The sequence below is a fragment of the Pseudopipra pipra genome, chromosome Z (assembly GCF_036250125.1).
Source record: "Pseudopipra pipra isolate bDixPip1 chromosome Z, bDixPip1.hap1, whole genome shotgun sequence".
Taxonomy (NCBI): domain Eukaryota; kingdom Metazoa; phylum Chordata; class Aves; order Passeriformes; family Pipridae; genus Pseudopipra; species Pseudopipra pipra.
This window is the reverse complement of record NC_087581.1, coordinates 41,367,797-41,394,366: the sequence shown is the minus strand read 5'-3', so window position 1 is coordinate 41,394,366 and position 26,570 is coordinate 41,367,797. Positions and strand designations below refer to the sequence as shown.

Sequence of the window (26,570 nt, the reverse complement as noted above, 5' to 3'; positions counted from 1 at the left end):
CCTTTTCTCCTCATCTAGTCCTTCAACAGTTCTCCTATAAACAATTTATAGCATGGCTCCTTCTCTGAACTGTGCCATCAATGCTCCTTATTGATGTGTTTTCACCTCCTATCCCTGTGTCCAAACTGATGAGAAGAGGGCATTTTACCACCTTCACCCTAGAGCCCAGGCCTGTTCCTTACACATGGGTTTACTTTTGCTACTTTTGTTGACAAGGAAAATAAGACTGAGGAATGCACAATGCAGGGTTTTTTTGACTCCACACCAGAAGAAGGGTTGGAAGAAGCAGCCACCCCTTCTCTATATGTTATATGCTATTAGCACCCACGGCCACAACTAATGGAAAACCTTCATTTCACTGTTAAAGGCCACACCATAGACAAAAGCTATTATGGCAATCATATTACAAAATACAGGGGGAAGAACATCTGGCACTGGCTACAGAAGAAGATCTCCACAGTCTAAGAGAATAAGGAACAAGGGATTCATCATCTTCTAAAATGATTAAGAAGTTTGCTTTTACCTTCTATTTTTTTTCTTACCAAATCAGACCTTATTAAAAATAAAACAAAGGCAAGTCCACATGACCTCTGTCCTCCATATCTTTGAGGTAAAGCTGCTGTATTTTTGAAGAGCACTTGATCCTATGGTTGACAAGTGCTCTATGTAGTTCTCTTACTACAAAACCTCAGTAAGGAAAAACCTAGGCCTTCTGAAACCATCTCACATTACAGAAGAAAAGCAAGTGGTGCTTGCTTACAGAGGTCATTTGGACCTATTATTTAACAGTAACTTGTGGTACAGTTAGAAGTTTGGCTGTAGCATTAAGAACTGCAGAAAGTATAGATATTGTTGTTTCTAGAGCCCTGCTAATGGTGATGAAAAGCACCATGGATGGATGATTTGGCTGAACTTACCTGAAGTTCTGTGCTATAAAAATGGCACAGGTCTCCCTCCTGGGAAATCTTGGATAGTTTCATGTCCTGAGTGGACTCAAGCTGATAAAACTGGAAAAAAGTTTTCATTTCTTACTCCCCACTGCCCAGAAATTTTTCATCTTGCAGAATACATCAGCATCAGATTGTAAATTATCTGTCAAATGCTAAAGACACTGTAGGATGGGGCCCTAAAGGAACAGCCCATTTTCACCATAGGTGGCTTCTTAGTAAACCATTCTCCAAAACTTAAAGTCCATAATGAATTCTACTGTGCCAGCTGGGCATTGTGTCTGGATTCTTCCATCTGTGAAGAATTTTTAAATTCCCAATGATGAGAGAAGACTGAATATCACCACAATAGGAAGAACAGAAGTGCAGCATGTAGGGATTAGTTTCCATGTCAGAGAATCTATTAAGCAGATCAAAAATACCAACAACTTTCTCCAGTGCTTATTACAGACTATTTAACTTAATTGACTTTTCCTCAATCTGTCATTCTCCTCCTCCTGAAAATATATTTAACTTAGGCATTCTGTCTACTTCACATCCCTGCATTGCCAACAATGCCAATGAAGTAACTGCAGTAATCCTTAAAATGGCACTTGACACGAGATAGATGGATTTGTAGTTGTGTTGCAGACGGAACTGAAATGTGGTTCTTTTCTGACAAAACTTCCTGCAGTTTAAAAGTGCAACATATATTCACTTCACTAGAAGAAAAATAAATTATTCAGTGTTAAAGTGTTAGTAGCAGCTTTATCAAAAGTGTTGTGATTTTTCTATAGATATGACTCTGCTTCAGTCAGTGTGTGGTGTTTAATCAAGTGTCCTTTTAACTTAAATTCCCTCTTCTCCATTTCAAATGAGAACTCGGGATAGACTCCCAGACTTCTTCAAGGAAGCCTCTTAGAGACCTACAGCTTACATGTGCTAACCACCCTGAAACACTGGTGGACTGATCCTGGCTGGATGCTACAAGCCCACCAAAGCCACTCTTTGAGCTCCCTCACCAGCTGGACAGGGGAGAGAACATACAACTAAAGGCTTGTGGGTTGAGATGAGGACACAGAGAGATCACTCACCAATTCCTGTCACAGGCAAAACAGACTTGACTTAGGTAAATTAGTTTATTATCAATCAAATCAGAGTAGGGTAATGAGAAAAAAAAATCTGAAAAACACCTTCCTCCCACCCCTCCCTTGTTCCCAGGCTTAACTTTACTCCCAGTTTTCTCTCAGCAGTGCAGGGAGATAGAAAATGGGAGTTGTGGCCGTTTTGTCACACATTGTCTCTGTTGCTCTTTCCTCCTCAGACTCTTCCCCTGCTCCAGCGTGGGGTCCCACCCATGAGAGACACTCCTCCACAAACTTCTTCAGAGTGAGTCCTTCCCACAGGCTGCAGCTCTTCACAAACTGTTCCAACATTGGTCCCTTTCCACAGGGTGCAGTCCTTGAGGAACAGGCTGCTCCAGCATGGGTCCCCCACAGGGTCACAGATCCTGCCAGGAAACCTGCTCCAGCACAGGCTTCTCACAAGGTCACAGACTTTTTCAGGTGCATCCACCTGCTCTGGTGTGGGGTCCTCCAACGGGCTGCAGGTGGATGTGTCAGCTTCCATGGGCTGCAGGGGCACAGCTGCCTCACCAGGGGCTGCACCACAGGCTGCAGGGGAACCTCAGCTCCAGTGCCTGGAGCACCTCCTGCCCCTCCTTCTGCTGACCAGGCGGTCTGCAGAGTTGTTCCTCTCACATGTTCCCACCCCTCTCTTTGGCTGCACTGTCGTTGTGCAGGTTTTTTTCCCTTCTTAAATATGTTATCCCAGAGGTGTCACTACTATTTCTGATGGGCTCAGTCTTGGCCAGCAGCAGGTCTGTCCTGGAGCTGGCTGGCATTAGCTCTGTTGGATATGAGGGAAGCTTGTCAGCTTCTGACAGAAACCACCCCTGCAGCCTCCCCAGATACCAAAACCTGGCCGCAGAAACCCCATATGAACACAGTTCACTTTATCTGTTGTTATGGAGCAGCATTTATTCTGTCAGTGCAAAGCCTGCCCAGGAGAGCAGCAAATGAGCTACCAGTGCAGCTGGACTGGGTGATTAATACAAAATAGAACACAAGTCACTCAAGTTTTTTGCACACTGACACTGTTATGTTCCAGAAAACACAAGGCCAGATAATGCATACTGGTTTTCCACACAGTGCACAGTACGTTTTGCACAGACCTTTCAGATCCATACCAAAGCAGCCGCATTTTCTTCAATGGTTTTCATCATTTTTGCAACTCCAGTTTCTTAAGTTGGTCCTCAAACTTTTTAATGTCCACTCGATGCTTCATTAGGAACTTCCCATTTAAATGAAAAACAGGTATGTCATATTTGTATTTATCATTCCATGCCGAGTTCTCTGGAAGTGTAATATCTACCTCCTGCAAAATAAACTGTGATAGAAAAGAAATATGTCAATTCCTACTGGACACTGAAAAATAATGCCTATTTATCTTTTGATCAATAGTTTTCTGAGAAATGCAAGGCTGTTTTCTTAATGCTTTAGGATTTTCTCTTTCTGTTGTAGATAATTCCTCATTTTATGAGTACAAAATGTATATAAACACAACGGACTCTCTCCCTAGCTCAGGATTATATTCTTGTTCCTCTGTGTAGAACCACTTTCCTGTGAACACCAACCATAACAAATATGCAGCCAGCAACACAGCAGAGTGAAATAACTCTTAACAGTTTAATCCTTCAAGAGAGACATCAAAACTTGCTTGAAGAATGGCAAAAATTACAATCACATATAAATACTCAAAGCCCCATTTATTAACATCCTTCCCAAATTATATCATTACCAGCCTCATGAAAGTTGTAAATTCCTCTTTCAGGCAAGGCAACAGTATTTACAAAAGCAGTGGTTTCAAGAACTATTGCAAAAAGGTGTATATTTGTTTAGTTTGCCAATACTTATTTCAGCATTGTTGTCTCAAAATGCTTTTGGATAATGAGTTTTATGGAAATCAGTGCTGAAATTGTCTTGAAGAGGTCATCCATGAAAGAATAACAGGTGCAAATAAATCCAAGCAATTTTCTTTTACAAAGAAAGAATCCCAATTAACTGTTCTTTCTATATATAGAAAACTTATACAGCATTGCAATACGTTACCCTTCTCTTATATGGCTCAAGAACTTCTTTTGCTTCATCACATAGAGGGCATGGTTTCTAAAGGAAAATATTCAGAGCAGCTTAAAGCATATAGTAAAACACACAGGTCATTTGTACAGTAAAGTAACATACACAGACAGGAGTGATCATTACAAATACAGGTTCCCTCCCCAGTATCAACCACCTGAACCAGAGCTTCTTTAAACATGATCTGAAACACCTACTTCTAATTTCTTGCATGTGAATTACTTTGGATTAAATAGTCTATTTTTATTCACAACTAATCTTAACTGTCTTTCCCACACAGTCAAGTCCTTGTGCTCTGAAAACCTATGCAGGATACTAAAGATCAGCAGTGCTGTGTTCTTAATAGTTCTCATTGTTTTTGGAGGGACTGGTATATCTGATATTAGTGACTGGAAGGAACATCCCAGAATCCTGCACATCAGTTCTGTAACATGCCAGGCTCCTTTCAGGAACTTCTAGGAAAGAATATGCTCTTACTCTCATGGCAAGCTTAGGCACTACATGGTACTGGTAAGATTGGAACCGGTTTAAAATCAATAGTGAACTATTTTAACAAACAGCAAAATCTGTTTAAAAAGTCGATTTATATTAGTGCATATTTTCAGTAGAAAAATGCAACAGTCTCTGACATCACTTGCTTTACGTTGATTCGTAATCGGGCTTCCTGGATAAAGCTCTTTTGGACAACCTTCTCGATATTACAGTGTCAAAATGGACTTTTATTGCTCAGGTAGTAAAAATCCCTTCCCAAAGTAACATATGCTGGGCTGACAACTAGATCTGTTAGATAACACACAAAGCGGAAGGGACAGTTTTATTTCTGCAGATAATTGCCATTTATGCTGCATAGTTGGATTGCAGTTTTGTGGCCATTTTAATCTGTCACTGCTGCTTTTGTGCTAGCTTAAGCACTGAAACAGCTGCACAATAAAGCAAAACAGGAGACATGATCTGAACTAATAGCAACCTTGCAAAAAAACCAAGAAAAAGGTTTTGTTGAAGCAGTTGCTGCATGAATCCTTCTGTTGTCAAAAAAGGAGACTGCAAGGGGAAGACTATTTGGTAGTGCTAACTTTTATCAGTTTGAACAGGTTGCAGAAGACATAGGTCCCTTCTGCCTTCTCTTTTCTCTTTATTCTTAAAAACAGGAAGGAGTGAAAAAATGAGGTAATTAGCATAAACTAACAGTGCAAATGAGCTTTCTTTTTTAAAAGTAGTTTGCATTTTGCTTTGCAATTGCCAGTGGTATCAGGGATGAAAAAATTTAAAAACACTTTCAACAAAAAGCCACTTTAGAGAACTGCTCAAAATCTGCTATTAGAAAATTTTATTTCACACAGTGTCTTACCAGTTAGAAATTTTAAGACACAAAGAGCTTTTTTCCCAAATATTAACCCACATAAAATCATTATTCCCTACCTTATCTCATTTGGATTATCAGTGAGTTGATGCTGAATCAAAGTATAGTTTTATAGCATGCATTGCTCTGATTAAGAAATAGATGGTGACCTTTTATTTTTCAACCTATTAATTTTTTACACAGTTTAAACACTCCTGTATGGCTAGTGATGGAATGAACAAACATTCAAAACACCCATACTGATGTGAACACTCTCCATGCTTTGCATTTCTAGTTATCCTACTCTTGAAGGAGAATCATGCCAAAGTAGCATAACCTGCTGTGTGCCATCCTTTACAATAAAGTGCAGAACTCTGCGGATAACAACTGATAACAATTCATGGAAGGTGACAGTTCACAAATGACCATTCCTGCTCATCACATCTGTTTTCTAAATATTCTTAAAAATCGTGCCTGCTCATGACACAGACAAACCTTTGCCTGCATTGTATCTCTTGGTGTTACACTGCCAAAAAACCAAAAAGAGGGTAAAGCAAAATCTACTCTTTCTTCATGTGCTACCAGCACTACTTGGATATATTTTACAGTCTCACAGGTAGTGCTGAAATTGAACAGCCTGGCATACAGAAACCAGCAAAGCAAAATGCTCAATGCTACATAAATCTGAAGGGGACAAAAAGCAAGGACGAGCCATTTAACCTGGATTCAGGTATGCCAAAGCTGATAAACACACAGTCTTGCCTGGCTTTATTCTGTGAACAACTTTACCTTGGTGAATAAAGTCAGCACAGGCTTCTTTGCACTGGTTGAGCAGAGTTGTCTCCCCAGTGGACTGGATGAATGTCTTGCTAGCTGCAGTGTTCTGCTCAGAAAACAAAGCACCATCATCCTGTTCAGGCAAAAATAAAATGCTTGTTTGTGGCAAGTTTTAGCTCATGAAATTTAATATTAAGACAAATGTGATACTTCAAGCACAGTTCTAAAATAACACAAAATCAAACCATTTTCCCAGGATTTTTATGCTCACGGTATCACCCCATTCATCAGACAGATGGTTTACTATGCAGCAGGCCAGAAACACTGTGTAGCTCAAAAAGTGCAGTTCCATTAAACAAAACTCAAAAAACCAAAACACCTCTTGTGGAAATGCCTCTTCTAAATTCCCCAACACAAATGTTGACATAAATGCATCATGCTGTTTCAACAGCACAGATGCCAGTTAGAATTACATAATTAAAAATGCAAAGTGCTGTGCTTTGAACCTCTGTAATCTTGCTGCAGTGCCTGACATATTCTACTTACTCAAATTATTCCATCAAAAAACTAATCTGTACCTAATCAGAATATTAATATACTGCTTTCTGCAGTGAACAAAAAGCTGCAGCCAAGACAGTTTAAACTGGTAATATGAAAAGCATGCACAGTATTGCACCCTTCCTGCAACAGCAAATTAATTTATGGAAGTTATTAATGGGTTTATGATTTGAGAGTTTAAGTAAATTTAATGTTATTGAAGGGTGCCATGCTGGAGTCTTGAAGTCACCTGTTCATAAGAACACTAATAACAACAGTGCTTCCTGCAAACTTTTGTCTTAATGTTACCTTTAAAAAGCACTTTAGGACTGAGGCAAAAAACAGAGAAGCAAAAGGGAGTCTGCGTGCGGACTATTATCAGACATGATACCTGATACCAGAATTAACACTGGGAAAATCAAGTCACTTTTACACAAAGCAAAAATACTTCTGTTCAGGCACAACTTCCCTGTAGTTCTACTAAAGGCACCATGTAATGTCACAAGTTTAAACAGCTTAAGTGTGAGCAGGACTACATTGCAGCTGGTAAGCACATTTTAGGATGTACAGTAAAAAAGAGCCCAGTGGATTCACTGAATCTCTCAGTACTAATATTACAAAGCTTTGTTTTACAGAGGACAGTTTAGCCAGCATAACCATCAAGGAAGAACACTGCAGTGGACTTTCAACTTATCTGCCGTAAATCTAAGCAACAACCACAAGAAAAATCAAATGGGTGACAGGACGCTGCTCCACTAGTCTGCACAGCCAAAAGACACTAATTTGTCCAGAGGACTCTGGCAAGGGTAACTTGCCATGTTTCCAGAAGGAGATTCAACAGAGCAAATGCAAAGAAAGGCATTATGCTTTGAAAATTAGAACACAGCTTCAGATACTAGAAAAGAAAGAACAAGATTTTTTTTTTTCTTTTTGGCCATGTATAAATACAGTAATCTAAAACAGTATTCTGCAACATGTAGTATTTGGGTTTACTGTTTATTTTCAGACAGAAAAGGTTCTCTAGTACTAGAGTCAGAGCAACTTCCTGTCACTGCAAAGTGACTGGCAAGCACATGCTGACAAAGGTCACAGTTTGGAACTGTTTGGGATTTTACATATTAAATACAGAAATAAGCTTGGAACCTTTTGGAAAAATGCAAACCTGGATGACAGTAACAGCCTCAGTTGTACTTAGAAATTTTTAAGTCCATAACAGATGTCCAGAATGGATGAGGAACATTTGCAGCATGTTGGCCTGCTCACATGCAGGATAAAAATGCAAAAACAAATAGTCCGCTTTCTGAAAATTTTTTAATGGATGCTTTTGTTGCCAGCCTAGCAAGCCAAATTTTATGCTTTCAAAACAAGGAAAGTGGTCTCAAATTGTTTTGTGGACAGCAGAATGAATAAACCCGAGATTTCCATGTATCACATTCTCCCTGACACACACATATGTGTATAAAATGGCTCTGGTTCAGTCCTATATACCTCCATGCTCTGGTAAACTGGAGTCCAGGGGACAACTCCTACCAAAACATTAGCTAGAGGGGAACACATAAAACAGCATCAGTACCTAAGCTTCAAGATCTCATAGAAAGAAATCAGCTAGCAGTGCCTTACTTCCTAACCAATTTTATATAATTACAAGCAAACTACCTTTGGAATTCAGCAGCAAATCTTCATTGACCAGTACTCCCAGTGAAGGAAGAATGTGCTGTTTCCAGGGTTAGCATAAGACTGGCTGAATGTTTTTATAAATAACCTAAGGAAAAAAGAGTCCTGTTTGTCTGTTTATTCACCTAAATAGAATGATACCAAGGCCATAATGAAATGCCAGTTCCAAATGGCTTGAAGGACTAATCCTGATTCGTAAAATTGACGCATCTTCATCCAGGCCCCAGCCATGCTCTGATCTTCCACCAGCATAAAGCACCCTGAAACAGCTCACCTTGAGGGAAGGTGAGACACTGTCGGATGGCTTCATGTTCCCCACAGTGCAGATAATGCAACCTGACTTCCCTGGCAGCATCGTTAGGGTGGCAAGGAGTCAGACCTGCCACATTTAACCTGGACTAAAGTTCTGCCCCCACAGAAATTTTTTTCAGCAGAATTTACTAATCTTATTTTACTGAATTTAGCTAAAATGTCATGGATAAAGCCAACTATCAGTGGTTTTGCACAAACACTGACAGGTTTTAATATTGTGAATGGTTTAACCCTATACTTGTGGCATTGCTGTTGGTCAGGAGCTGGTAAAAGCAAATCTCCACTCATTCATCAGGCAAACCTACTGCACGAAATCTGCCACATGATTATTCTGGATCTCTCTTTAGACTCCCTCCACGTGACTATAAAGACCTGTTTGCAGAAAAAAAAAATCAAAGAAGTATGCTTGCAAATTTGAGAACTTACCTTCCCCTATACCACAATGATACAGAATGATTTAATAAATGATGGAGTCTGGACTTGGCCCATGCTCTACTTTGCAAAGCCAAATTGGACTCATTTCCTGTTAACAGAATTTCCATGAACCAATAAATCCTCAGCTGTTGGGAAAATAAAATGTGACATTAAAGCTAGCCATTATTTAGATGAGATAATTATCTGTGTAAACTTTATCTTAGCATCAATCAAGGAAAGACAAGCATGGGTGATTTTTTTCTCCAAGTATTTACCTTTTAATAATATGAGGAAGGACTTAGAACTGAAAGAGAATGGGGAAAGCAAGTGGGGGCAAATATCAGAATGCATGCTGATGGCCTGCGCCAGTGGTGGTTTAAAATACCTGTCTCCTGTCATCCCTCACTCAAAACCAGCTATGGCCATCAAGGAAAACAAACTTCCTGGCAGCCTGCTTTTGATTACCTACCAGCGAAACAAGAAAATGCTGAACAAGAAAATAAGGTGCTACAACAACAGACCGAGAAGCACAAGTGGATGGAGACACCAAATCCTGCAGCTCTGGAGATCCTCACAAGGCTTTTACCCCAGTAATCTTTCAGAGGAGGCCTGCAAAATACAAAAAGATCTTTTTGCACATGCTTATAACTCTAAAGGTCTCTCAGGGAGAATCAGGTTCTTACATCAACTCAAAATTCAAAATTATCAGTAATACCACTTGTTCCTGTGAAGTGGTGTTATATAGGCAGCAGTGCATGTTTCCATGCATTCTTTCCTCCAAAGTACAGCAGCCTGGGGTAAATGCCACAAGCACATTGCATTCCACCCCAGAAAGGATAAACATGTAATTCCATTCCAAGGTGCAGCACATTTTGTTCAGTGATCCCTCTAGTGGTATCCATCACAGACTCTGGTTCAAGGACATACTCCCAGTTTCAGACAAGTTAATAACATCCAGTAGGTTGCTGTAATGGCCTTTTCTGAAGACTAGACAGAACTTGCATAAAGAACAAACTGCTATCATAACGTAAAGTTATAATAGAGTTTCAAAGACAATAGTAGGAATAGTATAATGCATATAATATATAAATCACATGTTTTATATTATATACAACTATTTAATATAGTATATAACTATGTACTATTTCAACGTACTATATTATGTATTATATTACATCATATGAATAACATTTTTATTGTCTTAATATATATTAATAGCATCAATAGAACAATTATGATGCTATCAATACATTATTAGTACATTGTAGCATATCTATTAAAGCTATTGTATTAATTATATTAATATTAGATAACATTTTACATTACTATATTATAATACATAATACAGGATAATATTCTGTGTAACATATAAAATACATATTATATATTACATACAATAATGTATATGATATACTACATATAAGGTAATACGTATAATATGTAATTATACTATACCTATTATACTATGATATAAAGTATATATTACTATATACTATATACACTATAATATAAAGTATATATTACTATATATTATGTATATTATAATATATACCATTACTATAGACTTTAATACTATACATTATGTATTTAGTGTATATATTTGGTACATATAACATATATAGTATATCTCATATATACAGTAAATTAATACTAATAACAACAACGATAATAATTTTTCAACATCTCTATTGGGAAAGTTTCCAGCTAAATGATCCAAGTACCGGGGTCGAGCCCAGGCTGGCACAGTGTATCCAGAAGCTTCCCCATCACCTCCCGTAATGACAACCCCTGGCTGCTGATGCTGATACTTCCAAACGAGCAAATACCCCCGGCAGAGAGAAGGATCCAGAGCCCATCAGCACAGAGAAGTCCTCCCGGGGAAACCTCATCCCGGGGAATCGCGTCCCGGGACCGCCGTCGGGACTTGGGGGTTCCCGGCGAACGCTGCCGGGGCCTGGGCTCAGCCCCCGCCGGGCTGGACTCACCCACCTCCTGCCCGCGGGGCTCCGCCGGAATGCCCGGGCGGCGGGCGGGGCCCCGCGGGGAAGCACCGGGTGTGACGTTGCACCCTGGAAGGGAAGGAAGTACACAACGATTCCTGGATGGTCGTGGTGGAAAGGAGCGGGGAAAGTCCGGGCGAAAAAAAAATAAATCAGAAAGCTTTATTAGTAAGTTAGAGATCTGGCGTGGAAAACGGTCTGTTAGTGCCTGAGCTGCTATATAAGCGCATGGCAGTGGGTTTTTGGATAAAACGAGTGAATAAAATGAGTTTGGGTAAAAGGGTGAAAGGGGAGAGAGAAAGGAAATTAAAAACGGAAAGGGAGGAAAGGAAATTAAAGACGGAAAGGGAAGGAAGGAAGGGGAGGAAGGAAGGAAGGGAAAGAGAAAGAAAGAGAAAAAGAAAAGAAAGAGGAAAGAGAGAAAAGAAAGAGGAAGAAAGAATTTTTGAGTATACAAATAAATCCAGATTGAGTTGGAAATACGCTCAAATTAACACAATGGGTTTCAATAAAAGCAGGAAAGAGATTGGTTGAAATAAATTATCAAGCTGGTAGATCTAGGGAGAATGCTTTCTCCACTGAAATGAATCGCCACACTCTTGTCTGAACCTGTGAGCTTTTTGTCCTTTCAATTGTGACAGATACATGACCATGATACTTGGCCATGAGAGATGACCATGGCATAAAAATTGGTGTACTGTGCCCTTCTTGGCTCCGGGTGCTCCATTTGATGACTGCAAAGTGTTTCAGCTGTCGGGTGTGTTTGAATTCCTTCCTCCAGAAATGTTTTAAATAATATACAGCAAGTGTTCACCAGTGAGGAATTAAAGCTGTAGGCTCATGTTCCTTTAGTGTCTATATTTCCATCAGGATTTTGGTTGTCTTTGTTCCTAGCTGAGAGTGGGACACAAATCTTTTGGTGTATAGTCTCAAGTCAGCTTCCACTCTCAATGTGTGCTTTGAGAATTGTAGTATGTAGTGGGAAGGCTTTCCAGGAGAGCAATCCTATCCTGCTGATATGACATACCTAATTAACTACCATTTAAATTAGCAGGAGGGTTGATCAGCTCCAGATCCTAGTGACTCATTTTCAACCACTGTATTAATCATTCGCGTTGAACAGATATGTTAGTGCTGGCAGCTGACACTGGATGCTCATTCTTTTTCTCAGAATCAGAAAATCCAGTATCAGGCTTTGGTGTTTGGCACTGGTATAGGACAGACCTGTCAAGCCTTGCACAAGGGAATTGCTGAACTGGCCCCTACTTGGCTTTTACTTTCTGAGAAAGAGTGGGAGGAAGACAGAGAGAGGGCAGAGGCAGGTTGAAAAGCAGGCTTAAGTAAAGAGATAAGCATGCTCTTGATATCTCAGGGCTCAGATTAATTTTATCCCTCTTGTTCTAAAAGTAAGTCCAGGTGCCTTTGGGATATGTGTCTGAAATTCCCAGAGGAACCTGGAGGAGACAGGCACACAGTTCCCAAACTGGTCAATTGATTTAAACAGAATTGCTGCTGAAGTCAAGAGGTACTCTGGCTGTGGCTTTTTGGTGTTTTTTTTGTTTGTTTGGTTGGTTGGTTGGTTGGTTTTGGTTTTGGTTTTTTGGGTTTCTGGTTTTTTTCCCCCCCTGGTTCCAGTGGGATTTGTCATGTTGCCTAACACAGTTCAGTTAACCAAATCACTAACTGGTCCTGCTGGTATAACTCTTCAGACTGGTCTTACTGTTGTCACTTGTGTTTATTAGTTCTGCATTTGGGTCTATCTGGTGTGGGCTGGTTTCACCCTTAGACCAGATTGTTTATAAACTGGCATAAATAGGTTAAAAAAAAAAAAAGAGGTTTCTTATACTACAAACATCTGTGAAGAGAATTTACTATTTAGAATGCTTTGCAACTGACCAGTATTGTTTTGGCAGGTTTTTGATCCACCAATGTAGGTAGCTCAGCACAAAATTAGCTTTGCTTTTAATCCAGTATTTATGTGATGAATCTTCTTAATCTTCATAGCAATTTAAGGAGAAAAATATAAAAAAATATTAAAGATGCAGAAAGAATTATTGTTTAGTACACATGTCACTATCGCTGTGCTTGGGAGTAAGGTGGATTGCTGTAAAGTTTGCTGTTTAAAAATGTGTTCTGAGATCTGAAAGTAGTGCAACTCCAGACTGTTTTTCATTATGGCACATAGGAAATCTTTAAATTTCAAGGGCTCAATGGTTTGCTGCACAGATATCATGCTACGATGTACAACTTCTGTGTTTGGTTTCCTCCCCCCCCATAGTTCTTAAATAAAGTGTGAAGATGGTTTCACAATTTGGACTAAAAAGAACTCATGCTATGATAGATTGTATTCCTAATGATCTTCAATTTGGTTCTCTTCCAGATTTCTCTTTTATTTCCCTGTTATTTTGACTTAGATTCATAGAATCACAGAATGGTTTGGGTTGGAAGGGACCTTAAAGATTATTTTGTTTCAGATCCCTGCCATGGGCAGGGACACCTTCCACCAGCCCAGGTTGCTCCAAGCCCCATCCAACCTGGCCTTGAACACTTCCAGGGATCGGGCAGCCACGGCTTCTCTGGGCAACCTGTGCCGGGGCCTCACCATCTTCATAGTTAAGAATTTTTTCCTAATATCTGGGTTAAATCTAACCTTTTTCAGCTTAAAGCCATTCCCCTTTGTCCTATCAGAGCTTGCCCTTGCAAAAAGTTCCTCTCAAGCCTTCCTGTAGGACCCCTTTTAGTACTGGAAGGTGCTCTAAGGTTTCCTTGAAGCCTTCTCTTCTCCGGGATGAACAATCCCAGCTATGGTGCCGGTGACAGCAGCTGGACATGAGGCCAGGTGCACCCAGGTGGGCAAGAGGCCAATGGTCCCTGCGCTGTCCCAGCCATGGTGTGTCACAGGCCCAGGGCAGTGCCCGTCCCTGAGCTGGGCAGTGCTGGGGACACACCTCGAGTGCTGGGGGCAGTTCTGGGCCCCTCAGACAAGAGAGACATTGAGGGGCTGGAGTGTGTCCAGGGAAGGGAACAGAGCTGGGGAAGGGTCTGGAGCACCAGGAGCGGCTGATGGAGCTGGGGGGGCTCAGCCTGGAGAAAAGGAGGCTCTCTGCAAATCCCTGACAGGAGGGTGGAGCCAGGTCGGGTTCAGTCATTTCTCCCAGGTAAAAAGTGACAGGACAAGACGAAATGGCCTCAGATTGCACCAGGGGAGGTTTAGGATATTAGGTTTGGGTATTAGGAGAAACTTCTTCACTGAAAGGATTATCAAGCACTGAAACAGGCTGCCTGGAGGAAGGAATTGTTTTTGTGTGGGTGAAATGTGAAATTCTTAATGCTCAAGTAACTTAGATATGAAAAAGGCCGCAAATTGAAAAAAAAACAATCACAGAATCACAGATTCAATAACTTGAATAGGGAGTGGAGGAACATTGGGAAAATATTTTAGAGAATTTGATTCTAATATTAGAGCAAATTGTTGCAATATAAGTGGAAAGAACAGCTCTTAAGAGATCTTAGCCCGAGGTCAAGCATCCTGAGAAATATACTTTGAAAAACTCCATAATATGCCTCCTTAAATGATGAATGTCAGTTAAAGAGCATTTTCTTTTGTCTAAATAACCTACATAAGTGAGAGGACAGCCTGCCTGTGAACTTTCACTGTCTGTTAGCCCAGGGATCATCTGAACATTAAACATAGTGACACATAAATGACACATTTTGTAATAGTGATTTGGACAGTTGTCTGACTTTATATCTAACATTTTCTGTTGGAACATTGCTGTGATGACACATGCTATTTACACATTAATTTACTGAGCACCAATAGAGCACTTGGTTCCAGACAAAGCCAGAGCCCATTGGAAATCAATATTATTCTTTCCTTTCTCTTTAAAAAGCTTTGGGTCAAACCATTCCTTTGCATGCAGCACAGAGAATAATTGTGATATGTTTGCTCTGAGTACTAAGAAAGAGCTGAGTTGTGTTTAACAGCTTTTTTAATAGTCAAATTTACATTATATAAATTCTAGCTCAGTGGAGAGCATTTGAGGAAGATAAAAGCTTTTATGGGATCTAGGATAAGCACTAGCTTATCTTCAAGCAAATGTTAAAGCTGCTCTGGTAATCAGTGGTAGCAAATGTCCTACTCCCCTCATCGCTGAGATCATATACTTGAAGAATAACAGGACAGAAATAATTATAATTTTGGTCCATGTAAATTATGTGAAGGTCTCATCACTCATTTTTCTGACCAAAACTTTCCCATCACATACTTACTATGCCTTGAATTGCAAATAAACGACATGTGAACAAGTAGCAATTGTTTGGCACTATAAAGTGAACAGCAGAAATTTCATTTTACACCTACACAGTTGTATCTTTTTCCTAGAAATATCTTTACATGGCATTACCTCTCAAGGCAAAAAGAGCCTCTCCTTGTAACATCCCGCATCACTCATCACTTGAAAAAAACATTTACCGTTTGAAAGAAAATGAGAAGAAAAACTGAGTATGAGGCTCTGGTATTGTCTCCGCTATCACATGAAGAAGAAACAGGGCTTTTTACAGTATAATGGTGTACTTTGCCATGATGTATTAAGTTATGATGTATTACCTAATATAAAATGTGTTGCTTTTATTTTCTCTCACATAATACAAGTTTTGAAAAGAAGTGGATCTTCTCCTAATACCTAATATATGCTTTTTTGAAATTCATGTAAAATATAGTTACTGTCATGCAAAGGCTGATTTTTGCTGTTATTTCTAACTGATTACTTCATAAAGAAACACAATGAAGTCATGTTCTTCCCCTTTGCTAAAAAGCTAATACATGTTAGAAAGTGTTAAAATTCTGTATTTTGAAATCCATTTGAATAAAAAAGCAGTAGCTTTACATTCAAAATTTTAATTGTTTTAAATCTGACTATCTGATTAAAACCAGTATGTCTCATCATACTTTATCAGCTGCCCTGAGATCTACATAAATCAATAGCTGAAAAAGGATAGCAATTTTATTTCAGCACCTTTTCCCAATTAAAACAATTCTATTGTAATTTGTACTCAGATGCTATAAAATATGAGCTTTTTGTTTTATTCCTAATTAATGCAGCTATATCAGCCCCCCCTATTCTTTGTGTTTGACTTAATTGCACAGTGTTTGTGTGTCTTCATTCAGTACTTAACTGTTAAGTTAAACTGGAGAATGCACAACTTAAAAAGGCAGGGGGGGAGCATCTTGTTCTATCTATCCAAAAGTCAATTTTTAATCCAAAATTAACATTTAGCAAAACTGTGTAGTTTTCACTAGGCATAAGAGAGAAACACTGCCTCAATACTTGTGACTGCTGCTTGCTCTAGAACAGATGTATTGGTCACAAAATCTGACCAGTGGATGTTTAGGATTGTATGGAGGCAGCGTTGATGGAACCGTTCTAGGAGACGCAGGTGGTGGCGGTAGATGACCCATGATTCGGAACCGTACAAGAGAGTAGACAGCAGTCACAAGTATTGAGGCCATGTTACTGAGAACACAGCTGTGCTTGGCAGGGCACATCTCAAGGATGAAGGACCATCGCCTCCCTGAGATCCTGCTTTATGGTGAACTTGCCACCGGCTGCTGCAAGAGTGGAGACCCAAAGAAAAGATACAAGGACTCCCTGAAACAACACCTCAGCCTTGGCCATATTGATCAACATAACTTGTCTACTCTGGCCTCAGACTGGGAGGCCTGGAGACACACCATCTATAACGCTGCTGATGCCTTTGAGAACACACGCAGGATCACCCTTGAGGAGAAAAGGCAACACAGAAAGAACCGTGTCTTGCAGAATATACCACCTAAGGAGTCTTTCTGCTGTGCCTTTTGCAGTCGGATATGTCTGTCACGTATTGGCCTCATAAGCCACCAGCGTGCCTGTAGCAAATGTGGATAGAGCCTTCCCAAATCTTCGTTCGCGAAGCCTAGCCATGAAATGACGGGAGAAAGAATATATTGTTTTCTGATCATTCCTTCAGCACTGGATTATTCAACTCCTAATAAGCTTGTGTGTTTGTCCATTTCTGTGTGCATTAGTGAAATACAGGTAAAGGAGGGAGAGATCCACAGTATTTGCCTCTTTCTTTCTCAATACTTTGTTTTTCTGTTAGTGATTAAATCCTCAAACACAGATTCAGGTGCTGTTTTAAGTCACAAATTCTTTACTTTAGACCTCTGTCTACTGTCCAAATGAAAATGTAGTTAGTTGAGTACTTTCTTTTTCTTTTTTTTCCTCTTTTTTTTTCCTCCTGTTTGTTTAGTTTTTAGTTATGCAGGAGTAAAATATCATTAGTCTCCCTCTGGGTTCTCCATTGCAATTTTTTTTTTTTTTCTGGAGTAGCACCATGGTCTGTGTTGTCAGACCGATAACTGGGCAAAGTCTTCACTCAGACCTCTCTTTCAGTTCTTACTTCTCTGGTCTATCCAGATCTTGTCATACAACACCTTTAAAACGTGGCCTTTTCTGTTTATTTGTGCAGCCAAGATTCTTGTTTGCAATGATGCAGTTCATTAGTGTTGAAGACAGCTATTTTCAGTGTTTCAGAAACTAATTGGACACATAGCAAGTAGTCAGTTGGTGCTTGAAGGGTATTGAAACAGTTGCTCCGAACAAGGTCAAAAGATACCATAGTAGAGAAGGATAATTAATAAACCCTGGGTTAGTAGTGCGCTGCAAAGGACAAGTTAACTTCATCTGAACAGTACAAGTAGAAAGTTTTAGAACAAAGTGCAGAACTAATTTTGGCTGCAGTCAGGCTGTGTTAATAGGAATTTGGTGAGTCAGCCTACATGGAAAAGGAGCTCCATCAGAGCTGCTCGTGAAATTGTGTTTTCTTTTCTGATTTATCTTTCATGGCATCTCTCAGACTTTACAAAAATTACTCCTTTGCTTGCAATTTTGAGTATTTTAATGTTCTCTTGTTAACTACCAGAAAACTAGTATCTTGGTAAGATAGTGTAAAGTATGGACTGGAGGAGTTCATGCTGCTTTATAGGTTTTTAATTCATAGTTGTGTGCTAAGGATAGAACATAAGTACTTGGTCAATTCAATATTACTAATCAAATAAAGGAAATAATAGATGAAGTAGCAAATCTGGATTGATGGTGATGATAAACTTGAAGTGCAGTGTTAGTAACTTCTTGTAGGCACTTCTTTCCCTGCTCTAAAAAAAAAAAATTCAACTTGTGTGAGTGAGATGCAGCATTCTGGGTTTCTTTAAAAAAGTTTTTCCTTATAAGGAAAAATACATGATTCAGAAGATATGATTCAGATGCTGTGATGTTCCTTTGGTTTGAGCTAAGTGCTTGTCAGGAAGCAAAATCGAGCCCCAAACATTGTATATAATTACCTGTTCCAGGACTTCCAGTTTGCCAGAACAGAACAATACACCACGATTCAAAGTTTATAACCAGTACAGATCTAATTCTTTTAAAATGTGCCTATGATTCTTCAGCCAGGCAGTATAAATCCATCAAGGAATCAAATTTTGTAAGTGTGATACGTCACTTTAAGTTCTTCAGTCTAACCAGATTCCAAATGTTTCTTGTATTTGTTGAGTTTTCATAAAGCCGTGTAAAGTTTTAAGTACCTTTAATCATAGGTTTAATCATAACTACAGTGTGCTAGCTTGGATACAGAGTGTTATCAGACTTGCAGACATTTTCTTTGGTCGTAAATTAACATTGGCTGAAAAACTGGACAATTAAATAGTGAACAAAGAAACAATCTTGAAAGTCTTTGAATCCTCATTGAGCCTAAGAGCTACAACGTCTTGCTCTTTTGAAGCTGGATGATAAATCTACTAAATATCCTATGTACTAAGAAAAATCTAATAAATAACCTACAGTTGTCCCTTTCTTAGTGACATTTTGATCTTGTCTGCCAATATAGGGGGGACTTTAGTTCAATGACATAATATTTTTCGCACTGACTTTCCATCTCTGATTAATTTTAATGGTTGAAATGGCGTGCACATAGAACCTCTAATGGATTGTTATTATTATTTTTGTTAGTAGTATGCTAACATTTACTTAATAGTTTTAGAGAGGTGGATAATTTTACAGAATTTTATAGAGTGAAACCATAAATACTGTATGATACTGAATGCAATCAAAACACAGTCTCTCTTAATGATATTTATATTTAGTTGTGCAGACTGGTGGAAAGTTTGTAAAGAAGATAATTTTAAATTTATATAGGAATAAGTAAAAGATTAAAGTAATTTTTTCTGTTTATGCTTCAATAGTTGTTTTAATGTTTACCACCCTTTAATTTTTTAATACCAAATACTACATAGATGTTTTTAGTATATTTTCACCCACCTAATCCCACTCCTCTGCACTCCATGACTTCTTCCTAGCAGCTGTTTGGGAAATAAATATAGTAGTGTTCTACCTGTGGTAAAGTTAGTTGAAACATAATTTTTTATTTACCTTTGCTGTTGGATTTGCATTGCCATGAGGAGGGGCTGAGGACTGGTTTCCATTCCTATGTCAGAACCCCCATAAAAGGTATGGGAGGTAGGTTCCAGTTCTTAGCTGAGAACTAAGATGAGAAGTGTAAACAACAGAAATTAATAAATTAAAAAAAATAGATACTACAGTGAGCTGAAGTAGGACAATCTTCTGTTCATCATGTTTTTACAGCAGTTTATGGAGAAGGAATTAAATTCTCCTCAGCAATGTAGCTACTAAAAACTAGGAGAATCTGATATTCTTGAAAATTATCACTGCAAGCTATTACAAAATCAGTATATAGTTGAGGAAGCACTTCATCACTTTGAGGTTACTACAAGAAGCAACTGCAAAGCATTGCAATTCCCTTAACAAGGTACTTGCAACTTCTGCAAAACAAAGCAATTGAATAATTTCTGTTGATCAAGGCGAGCTTATCTCTGCCAAGGCTGTTTCATTATGGATTTATCCAGTCAGTGCTCCACTTTTTCTTGAAGCAACACTGGAAAGAGCCATAAACTCCTTAAACTCATGTACTTCCCAGTTACAGAAGGACAAGGCTGTCAGAAGGCATGAGGCAGTTTTTAAATTAAGGAGAACTCTGTGCGTAATACCATAATGGGGAGCATCCCAATCTTGAGAGATCACCTCCAAAATGTTAAGAGCCTCCTAAATATGGTACACGCTAATTACTCCATAGACTAAAGCATCTGATCATAATTTTGTGTGATGATGGAATGGAAAGAAATAGTTGTTAGGAGTTTGTCTGTCTCTGTGTTTTACTCCTTTCTGTTGTTCTGTTCATGCTGAATTTCCCTCCTCATTTTAATGGGTGTATCATAATATACCTTGTAATTCCTCAAGCAGAGTTATCAGGATACAAATGATTCCTCAGCTCTTCTAACTGCACTTCTAGGTATCAGTGTAGCTTTTCCTATTGTCCTGAATTTATTGGGCAAGTAAAATGCGGGAAGTGTTCGTTATTTGACATAATAGCGGCACCATGTGGCTTGTGCTTGACTTTGCATTGCAACATCTAAAATCCTACAGTAAAATCCCACCAACTCCCTGGGATGCTTATTATTATAACACGCATGAAAATAACTTATTTTAGCTCATTAAGGGTAGCTGATTTTGTTTTAGAAACCTTAATTCTCTGCATATGAGATAGAGTGTATTCGGGGCAAGAATGTAACTCCATCTTGAAAAAGTTATTAAAAAATGAAATAGCTTTCACCCTCTGCTGTTAACCTTCACTTCTTTGTGTTTACTTATTTTTGTTACTCACAGAAAGCCATGAAACCATCCCTGAGCTCATATACAGGCGACTGTATGTCCAACAATATGGATTACAATTAATCAAACTGACCTGGACCTCAAGAAGTACCTCAGATAGGGCTTTGTGAACCTGGCCTCCTGATATTTAGAAACTTAATAAATATTACTTTAATTCAGTTCTGAAAAAAGGGCACTGCTAGTAATTTCTGGAGGCTCTGTGCTCTGCTGGTGCAAGAGACTCTCAATAATGGGACAATGTTTTGACCATTTTCCAGTATCACACCTGTGACACTTTTAAGGGTCACTGTCATTCGTGGCATTTTGAAAAAATCCTACCACACTTGTCACAAAAGTGAGGCAGTGACACAGTATCAAAGGATGCCACTCTTTGCACTTATTCCTCTATTGTTTCATTTATCCTTTGTAAACCAACCCTTATAACACTACAGTTTGTTTCACAGCCTATGTAATGATATTTCTTCATTAGTAAATCACTCCAGAGGTTACTGTTCTGATTGGAAAGAAATAAAAACATTGATGTGTTTCTGTTTTGCTAGCCACCAAATTTTCAGCACTCGGGAGGGCTCAATCAAAAAACATCCCAGGTAATGTATTTTGTTCCAGCAGCACAGTCCTATGCCTTGGCTGTTACATTTATATATTGGTAATGCTGGAGGTACTTATTTCATATGTCGCATCCTGATTTTGCACCCATATTTCAGGGATTTGACTTACATATTGAAGCAACAACTGAACAGCCTCTGCTAGCTAACATTATTTCTCAGATACATTCAGATGAGAATAAGAATTTCAGAGCAGCAATTGATAGTCCATTTGTGGCTTGGATGGAGGCAAGAAGCAAGAATCCCAGAGCAAAAGTAATAGAACAAAGAGAACAGAGAAAATGGGTTGGTAAGTGTACAGATGCATAAATGAGAAGAAAGAAGATCCTTTTGTTTTTTCATTTTTGACAGCTATCTATCATATTCTCCTTTCATTCAGAAGAATGAAACAGCAACAGAGTAGAGATACTCAACTTGCTTCAAATTGAGTCCATTGAGTTCCTAGCAGGTTGGTTACAGCATTGTGGACATCAGTGAGTCATTTGCCCTAATGAGAAGTTAATTGGCATGTTTAAATACTAATACCTGCTTAGTGTTGTTATCAGTACTTACCCACAGGTCCATATTATCAATACTTACTGATGCCAGTAACACCTTTCAGTTTTGAGCTGTCACATATTCTGTCAAAGGCTCAGGAAACAACTCCTTTAGGATGACAACTACACAGAAGGAAATTTAATGAAGAGATCCTGAAAAAAGTACTGTATTGTCCTGAGCTTTCAACTAGATTTGTGAAAGGAAGGCATTATTTTGATCTTTGAAATAAACGTCAGGCTTCATGAGTACATTTGCAATCATTTAGCTGTTGAAGTTCAAACGGAGAACAGAAGTAATGATTTTGACATATTAGAAGAAAATCTGTCAGTATGACTTTTCAGTAACTGTGCTACATTCTGCCTGTAGCTAGTGTTAGATGGAGTCATTAGCAGTTCAAAACTTTCTAAAATTAGGTCCTACAAACATTAAAGTCTGAAAATTGTGTAGAAGAGTTTTTTAGGTCAAAATCTGCCTGTATTTAATGTAAAATGTACAAAGGCAATAGTGAAATTAAAAAACAAATATCCAAATATTTAGAATACAGTATGTAGGATATATGTTTGGTTGGGGTTTTTTTGTTTGTTTGTTTTTTGTTTTGTTTTTTTTGTTTGTTTGTTTGTTTTTGGTTTTTTTCAAAATAAAAGTTATGTTTCATGTTAAAATATATTTTTCCATTTACGAGTATGTAAATGTGTGTGCAGGGCGTGGGCCCGGGCCGGCCCCAGAACGCATGCGGCGCGGCGGCGCAGCCCAGCCGGCCCTGGGCGCGGAAAGGAGCGAGAGAGGGGGAGCTTCGCCTGTGTGGACAGCGCCATCGTGGGAGATGAGAGGGGAGCCCCGGAACACACAGAAGAGAAGGATAACTCTAAACCCAGGCAGATGGAGCTCGTCAGCCCTGTAAGGCCATTCATCTAAGAGAAGGTCACTCTAAACAAACCTACGTCCTGAGGACCTCGCTGCCACTGTCCAAGCTCGCTCAGCCCCAGCAGACGAACCTTAGGATTAAAGGGTGGGCTCAGTTCAGCGCACACTGTGTCTCACCTAAAAAATCCACTGCGCAGGCTCGAAGGCGTTACCTGCATTTGCAAAGCCCTGTAGCACCCGCGTGCTTGTAACGAACGTGGGTAGAGACCTTTCCCGGATCTTCGTTCGGGAAGACTGGCCATGATGATGATGAAATGTGTGTGCAACATGTAAGTGATAATTAGCAGACAGGCTGTCTAGGTTACTGCAAAAATTGTTGGAACCTTAAATGAAGATTCTTAAACTGTCTAACATATAAAACTTCTTTCTTTAAAAAAAAATTATATTATGATAAACTGATTTACAGATGGATATTTATATTCATCCCATAGACTTAACAGTTGCTTTGTAATCTTCAAGTATTTAAGAATAGAAAAAAGTACTTTAAGGATTTACCCTGTCATCTATGTTCTCTCTGAAAATTTTCTGATTAATAACAAAACTGCAGAAGTATTATTTTTGCTTCCTTCATAATCTCAGATATTTTTGAACATGTTACTATGTGGAAAAAAATATCAAGCTATGTAAACTGCCACCACATCACCAATTTGATTGTAAAAGTATATACTACTGTAGTAGATTGTATTGCATTATAATTAGAAGAAGCCTTTATACTTGAAAATACTAGTTAGTGGAGAGTACCTCATATTCAAGTCTGGAATCCAGTTTTAGGAAAGCTAACAGTGAACTGAATTGAAAGAGATGGATGTTTCATCAGAAACTCAGTTCAGGAAAAGCACTGAAACATTTTAGGCAGAAGCAGTTTTTCCGTTTAGAGACTTAAAAAACCCCACATTTTCCCCCCTCCTTTTCTGAAGGAGGAAAATAAAACTTCCTAAACTCTGGTAGCTTGGAAAATTCTTGTCTTAATTTAAGAAATTTCTCTGCAAGAACTTTACTCAATAGAATATACCTCAAAAATAAGTAAATGTAAATAGCTGCTTAACATAGTATAATTTTATCTATAGACACATTTCCATTTCACTGCAACAGTGGTTTATGAGCATTAATATATTTCTTTATCAGTAGTAATACTCTGTTCATAGACTCTTGCAGAGAACAGATACTAAAGCTGTAAAAGAATCTGTGAAGGACCAGGAATCAGAATGGGGAAAATTTCAGTAGTGGAAAAAGATGTACAGTGATTGAAAGGACTTTATGATACAGACTTTACAGTTATTATGTATATACACATTGTATGCTTCCACAGAATTTGTATTTCCCGGCCATGTTCAGGCTTGTCCGCTCCCCTGCTTTCCTGCGGATTGGCTGGAGAAGCTGCAGAGAGGAGACAGCCTCCATTTGCCCCTTCTCTCCCCAGTTCCTCCCACGTTCCTCCCTCTTTCGCCTGTGCCCCTATGCTGATTTGCTTCCCCGTTTGTCTGTCTCATGCTCCACCCCATGTCCTGGCCCTTTCCCCACCTAAAACTCGTAAAACCCCGACACACCTCAATAAAGCATCCATTTTGCACCTCTACCTTGTCCCCGAACCCATCCGTGCTGTGTCACGGCCCCATTCCCCTACCCCCTCGGACCGTGGCAAGAACCCCTTTGTTGTAGGTATAAAAATGCTAAGAAATGTCTTTCAAAATAAGAACTCCTCTTCTTAAATTTTTTTTTTCAGCTAGACTTCTACATCTAGACAGGAATGTCTGCTTTAAAGTGTATTTTGGAAGCCATGCAGCCCAAAGGACTAGGCTGTGAGGTAACTGCCGAATTCAGGCTTCTGGTAATCTTTCTGGTAGCATTGTGGAAAAAGCTGTGTCAAAAGGAGTCTTGGAATATACAGACAAGTGTTCCCCTTCTATTTTATTATATCTTTTCTGGCTGTAGATCTGTAAGGACATTAACAGGCATCACATCAACTTCTGCATCTTTCAAACGCTGAAGAGTAAAGATAATTTAGTCATTTCTGCTTTATTTGGTGAAAGAAAGCAAAGGTTATAGCCTAATTTCTAGAGTGATGTGAGGGTAGTACATCATAAGGTGTAAACAAACAAACAAACCCCAAAAGTAAAGTTATAAATTAATATTGAGCTGCTGTGTCCAGACACACGCTGAAGCTTCTGTGCCTGATCTATTGCCCCCAACAGCACAATGATTTTTTTATCAAGACTGTATAGCAGTAAATATAATTGCCTTATTGATTTCTCTCCCCTTAGATATCCATGTGAGCAGCACTAGAGGAGAGCTGTGCTAAACACAGGCACATCTGCAATGTCTTGGAACTTAAGGTGACATTTGTGGATTTTCTTTGCAATCCCGTTTCCAGGATTTCCACTATTATATCCTTTGCAGTACAACTATCCGCAGCGTGCTGCAGTCAGGGCAGTGGGCCACACTTTGAGGTGTCCACCGTGTCCTAAAATAGGGAATGTCCACCTCTGTAATGAAATGAGCTTTGAGGCTTTAAGGTAAAGCAAAGTGCTGATGGCAAATAACCAGTGGCATCTAACTGAACTTCAGGCTATTGAATTAAATTGGAAGGAATGTGACAGTATTTCCTACTTTTGTTTTTCTACCCTGGCAGGCTTTTCTGGTCTTTCCAGCTCTGACAGAAAATGTAGCTGCTAATAGACACCACCTGCATTACTTTGGAAGAACATCCCCTTGGTGTTTTGAGCTAAATTTGTGATTTAAAAGAAGTAATCCCAAGCCACAATTTTCTTTAAAAAAAAAAAAAAAGAGAATAAGAAAGCACCAAATCTTTCTGGAGGGTTAATTAAACCCTCCATTCTTTTAAATGCTACAGAATGTTATAGTTAAGCTCTGAGCTAAACACGAGGGATCTCTGATGATTCCCAATGCAAGCATTAGTGCTCCAGAGGCTGTGACCTAATTGAGTGATGCTTTTCTTCTCTTTGATGAATATAAGAGGTGTGAATGATTTAATCTGCACTTATTTTTATGAGGCTCTGAACATCTTAATTTTTCTACTCCAAACTCTGAGGTGCATTTGCCTGAAAGGGTATAATTAATTATTTTGCTTTTAAGTTTCTGTTAAACATATTAGATGGGGAAAAAAAAAGAGCATAAACTGAAGAAATTCTTAAGTACCAATTTACATATGGTTTTGCCTCATTTATCTCTTTTCTAAATTCTTTTTTAACATTAAATTAGTCAACATACCAACCTAAGGGGTTTTGTAGCAGAGTTGTATCTTGAGAATTTTACATGAATGCCTCTGCCACCAAATCTCAGTTTCCTTTGCTTCCATATGCAAATGTGGTCTACCTTATCAAGCAGTCACAGTGAACTGTAAACTTTAATTTTATATTCTCATAATGTACTAAAACCTGTAAGAGAAGCATCATATCTTCTCATGGGTTCAAGGTATAATGCAATAAATAATATAAATAATTATATATAAAATAACCATACATATATACACATTTATATATATATATATAAATCTTGGGTTCCTATGACCTAAAATCAAATTCTAAT

General features: G+C 38.9%; 2 protein-coding genes across 11 annotated transcripts; one reads left to right on the top strand and one right to left on the bottom strand.

Moving 5' to 3' along the window:
• Window positions 1–2,939: 2,939 nt before the first annotated feature.
• Window positions 2,940–11,248, bottom strand: CZH5orf63 (chromosome Z C5orf63 homolog). Of its 8 annotated transcripts, none has more exons than XM_064643320.1 (6): window positions 11,166–11,248; window positions 9,646–9,785; window positions 9,189–9,322; window positions 6,252–6,372; window positions 4,097–4,153; window positions 2,940–3,374 (listed from the first exon to the last, which is right to left on the bottom strand). In XM_064643320.1, exons 3-6 carry the CDS (start codon window positions 9,302–9,304, stop codon window positions 3,207–3,209), a joined length of 462 nt encoding a protein of 153 aa, XP_064499390.1. In that variant the 5' UTR covers window positions 9,305–9,322; window positions 9,646–9,785; window positions 11,166–11,248; the 3' UTR covers window positions 2,940–3,206. The 8 variants fall into 8 exon arrangements, with proteins under 8 accessions (XP_064499390.1, XP_064499392.1, XP_064499391.1 ...); XM_064643322.1 differs by having other exon boundaries at window positions 9,698–9,785; window positions 11,166–11,242; XM_064643321.1 differs by lacking the exon at window positions 11,166–11,248 and adding an exon at window positions 11,003–11,109.
• On the top strand, window positions 10,779–25,852 carry LOC135407890 (collagen alpha-2(VI) chain-like). Of its 3 annotated transcripts, none has more exons than XM_064643324.1 (2): window positions 10,779–11,344; window positions 22,802–25,852. In XM_064643324.1, exons 1-2 carry the CDS (start codon window positions 10,885–10,887, stop codon window positions 22,999–23,001), a joined length of 660 nt encoding a protein of 219 aa, XP_064499394.1. In that variant the 5' UTR covers window positions 10,779–10,884; the 3' UTR covers window positions 23,002–25,852. The 3 variants fall into 3 exon arrangements, 1 of the variants encoding a protein (XP_064499394.1); XR_010427064.1 differs by having other exon boundaries at window positions 11,204–12,701; XR_010427065.1 differs by lacking the exon at window positions 10,779–11,344 and adding an exon at window positions 19,580–22,011.
• Window positions 25,853–26,570: the final 718 nt, after the last annotated feature.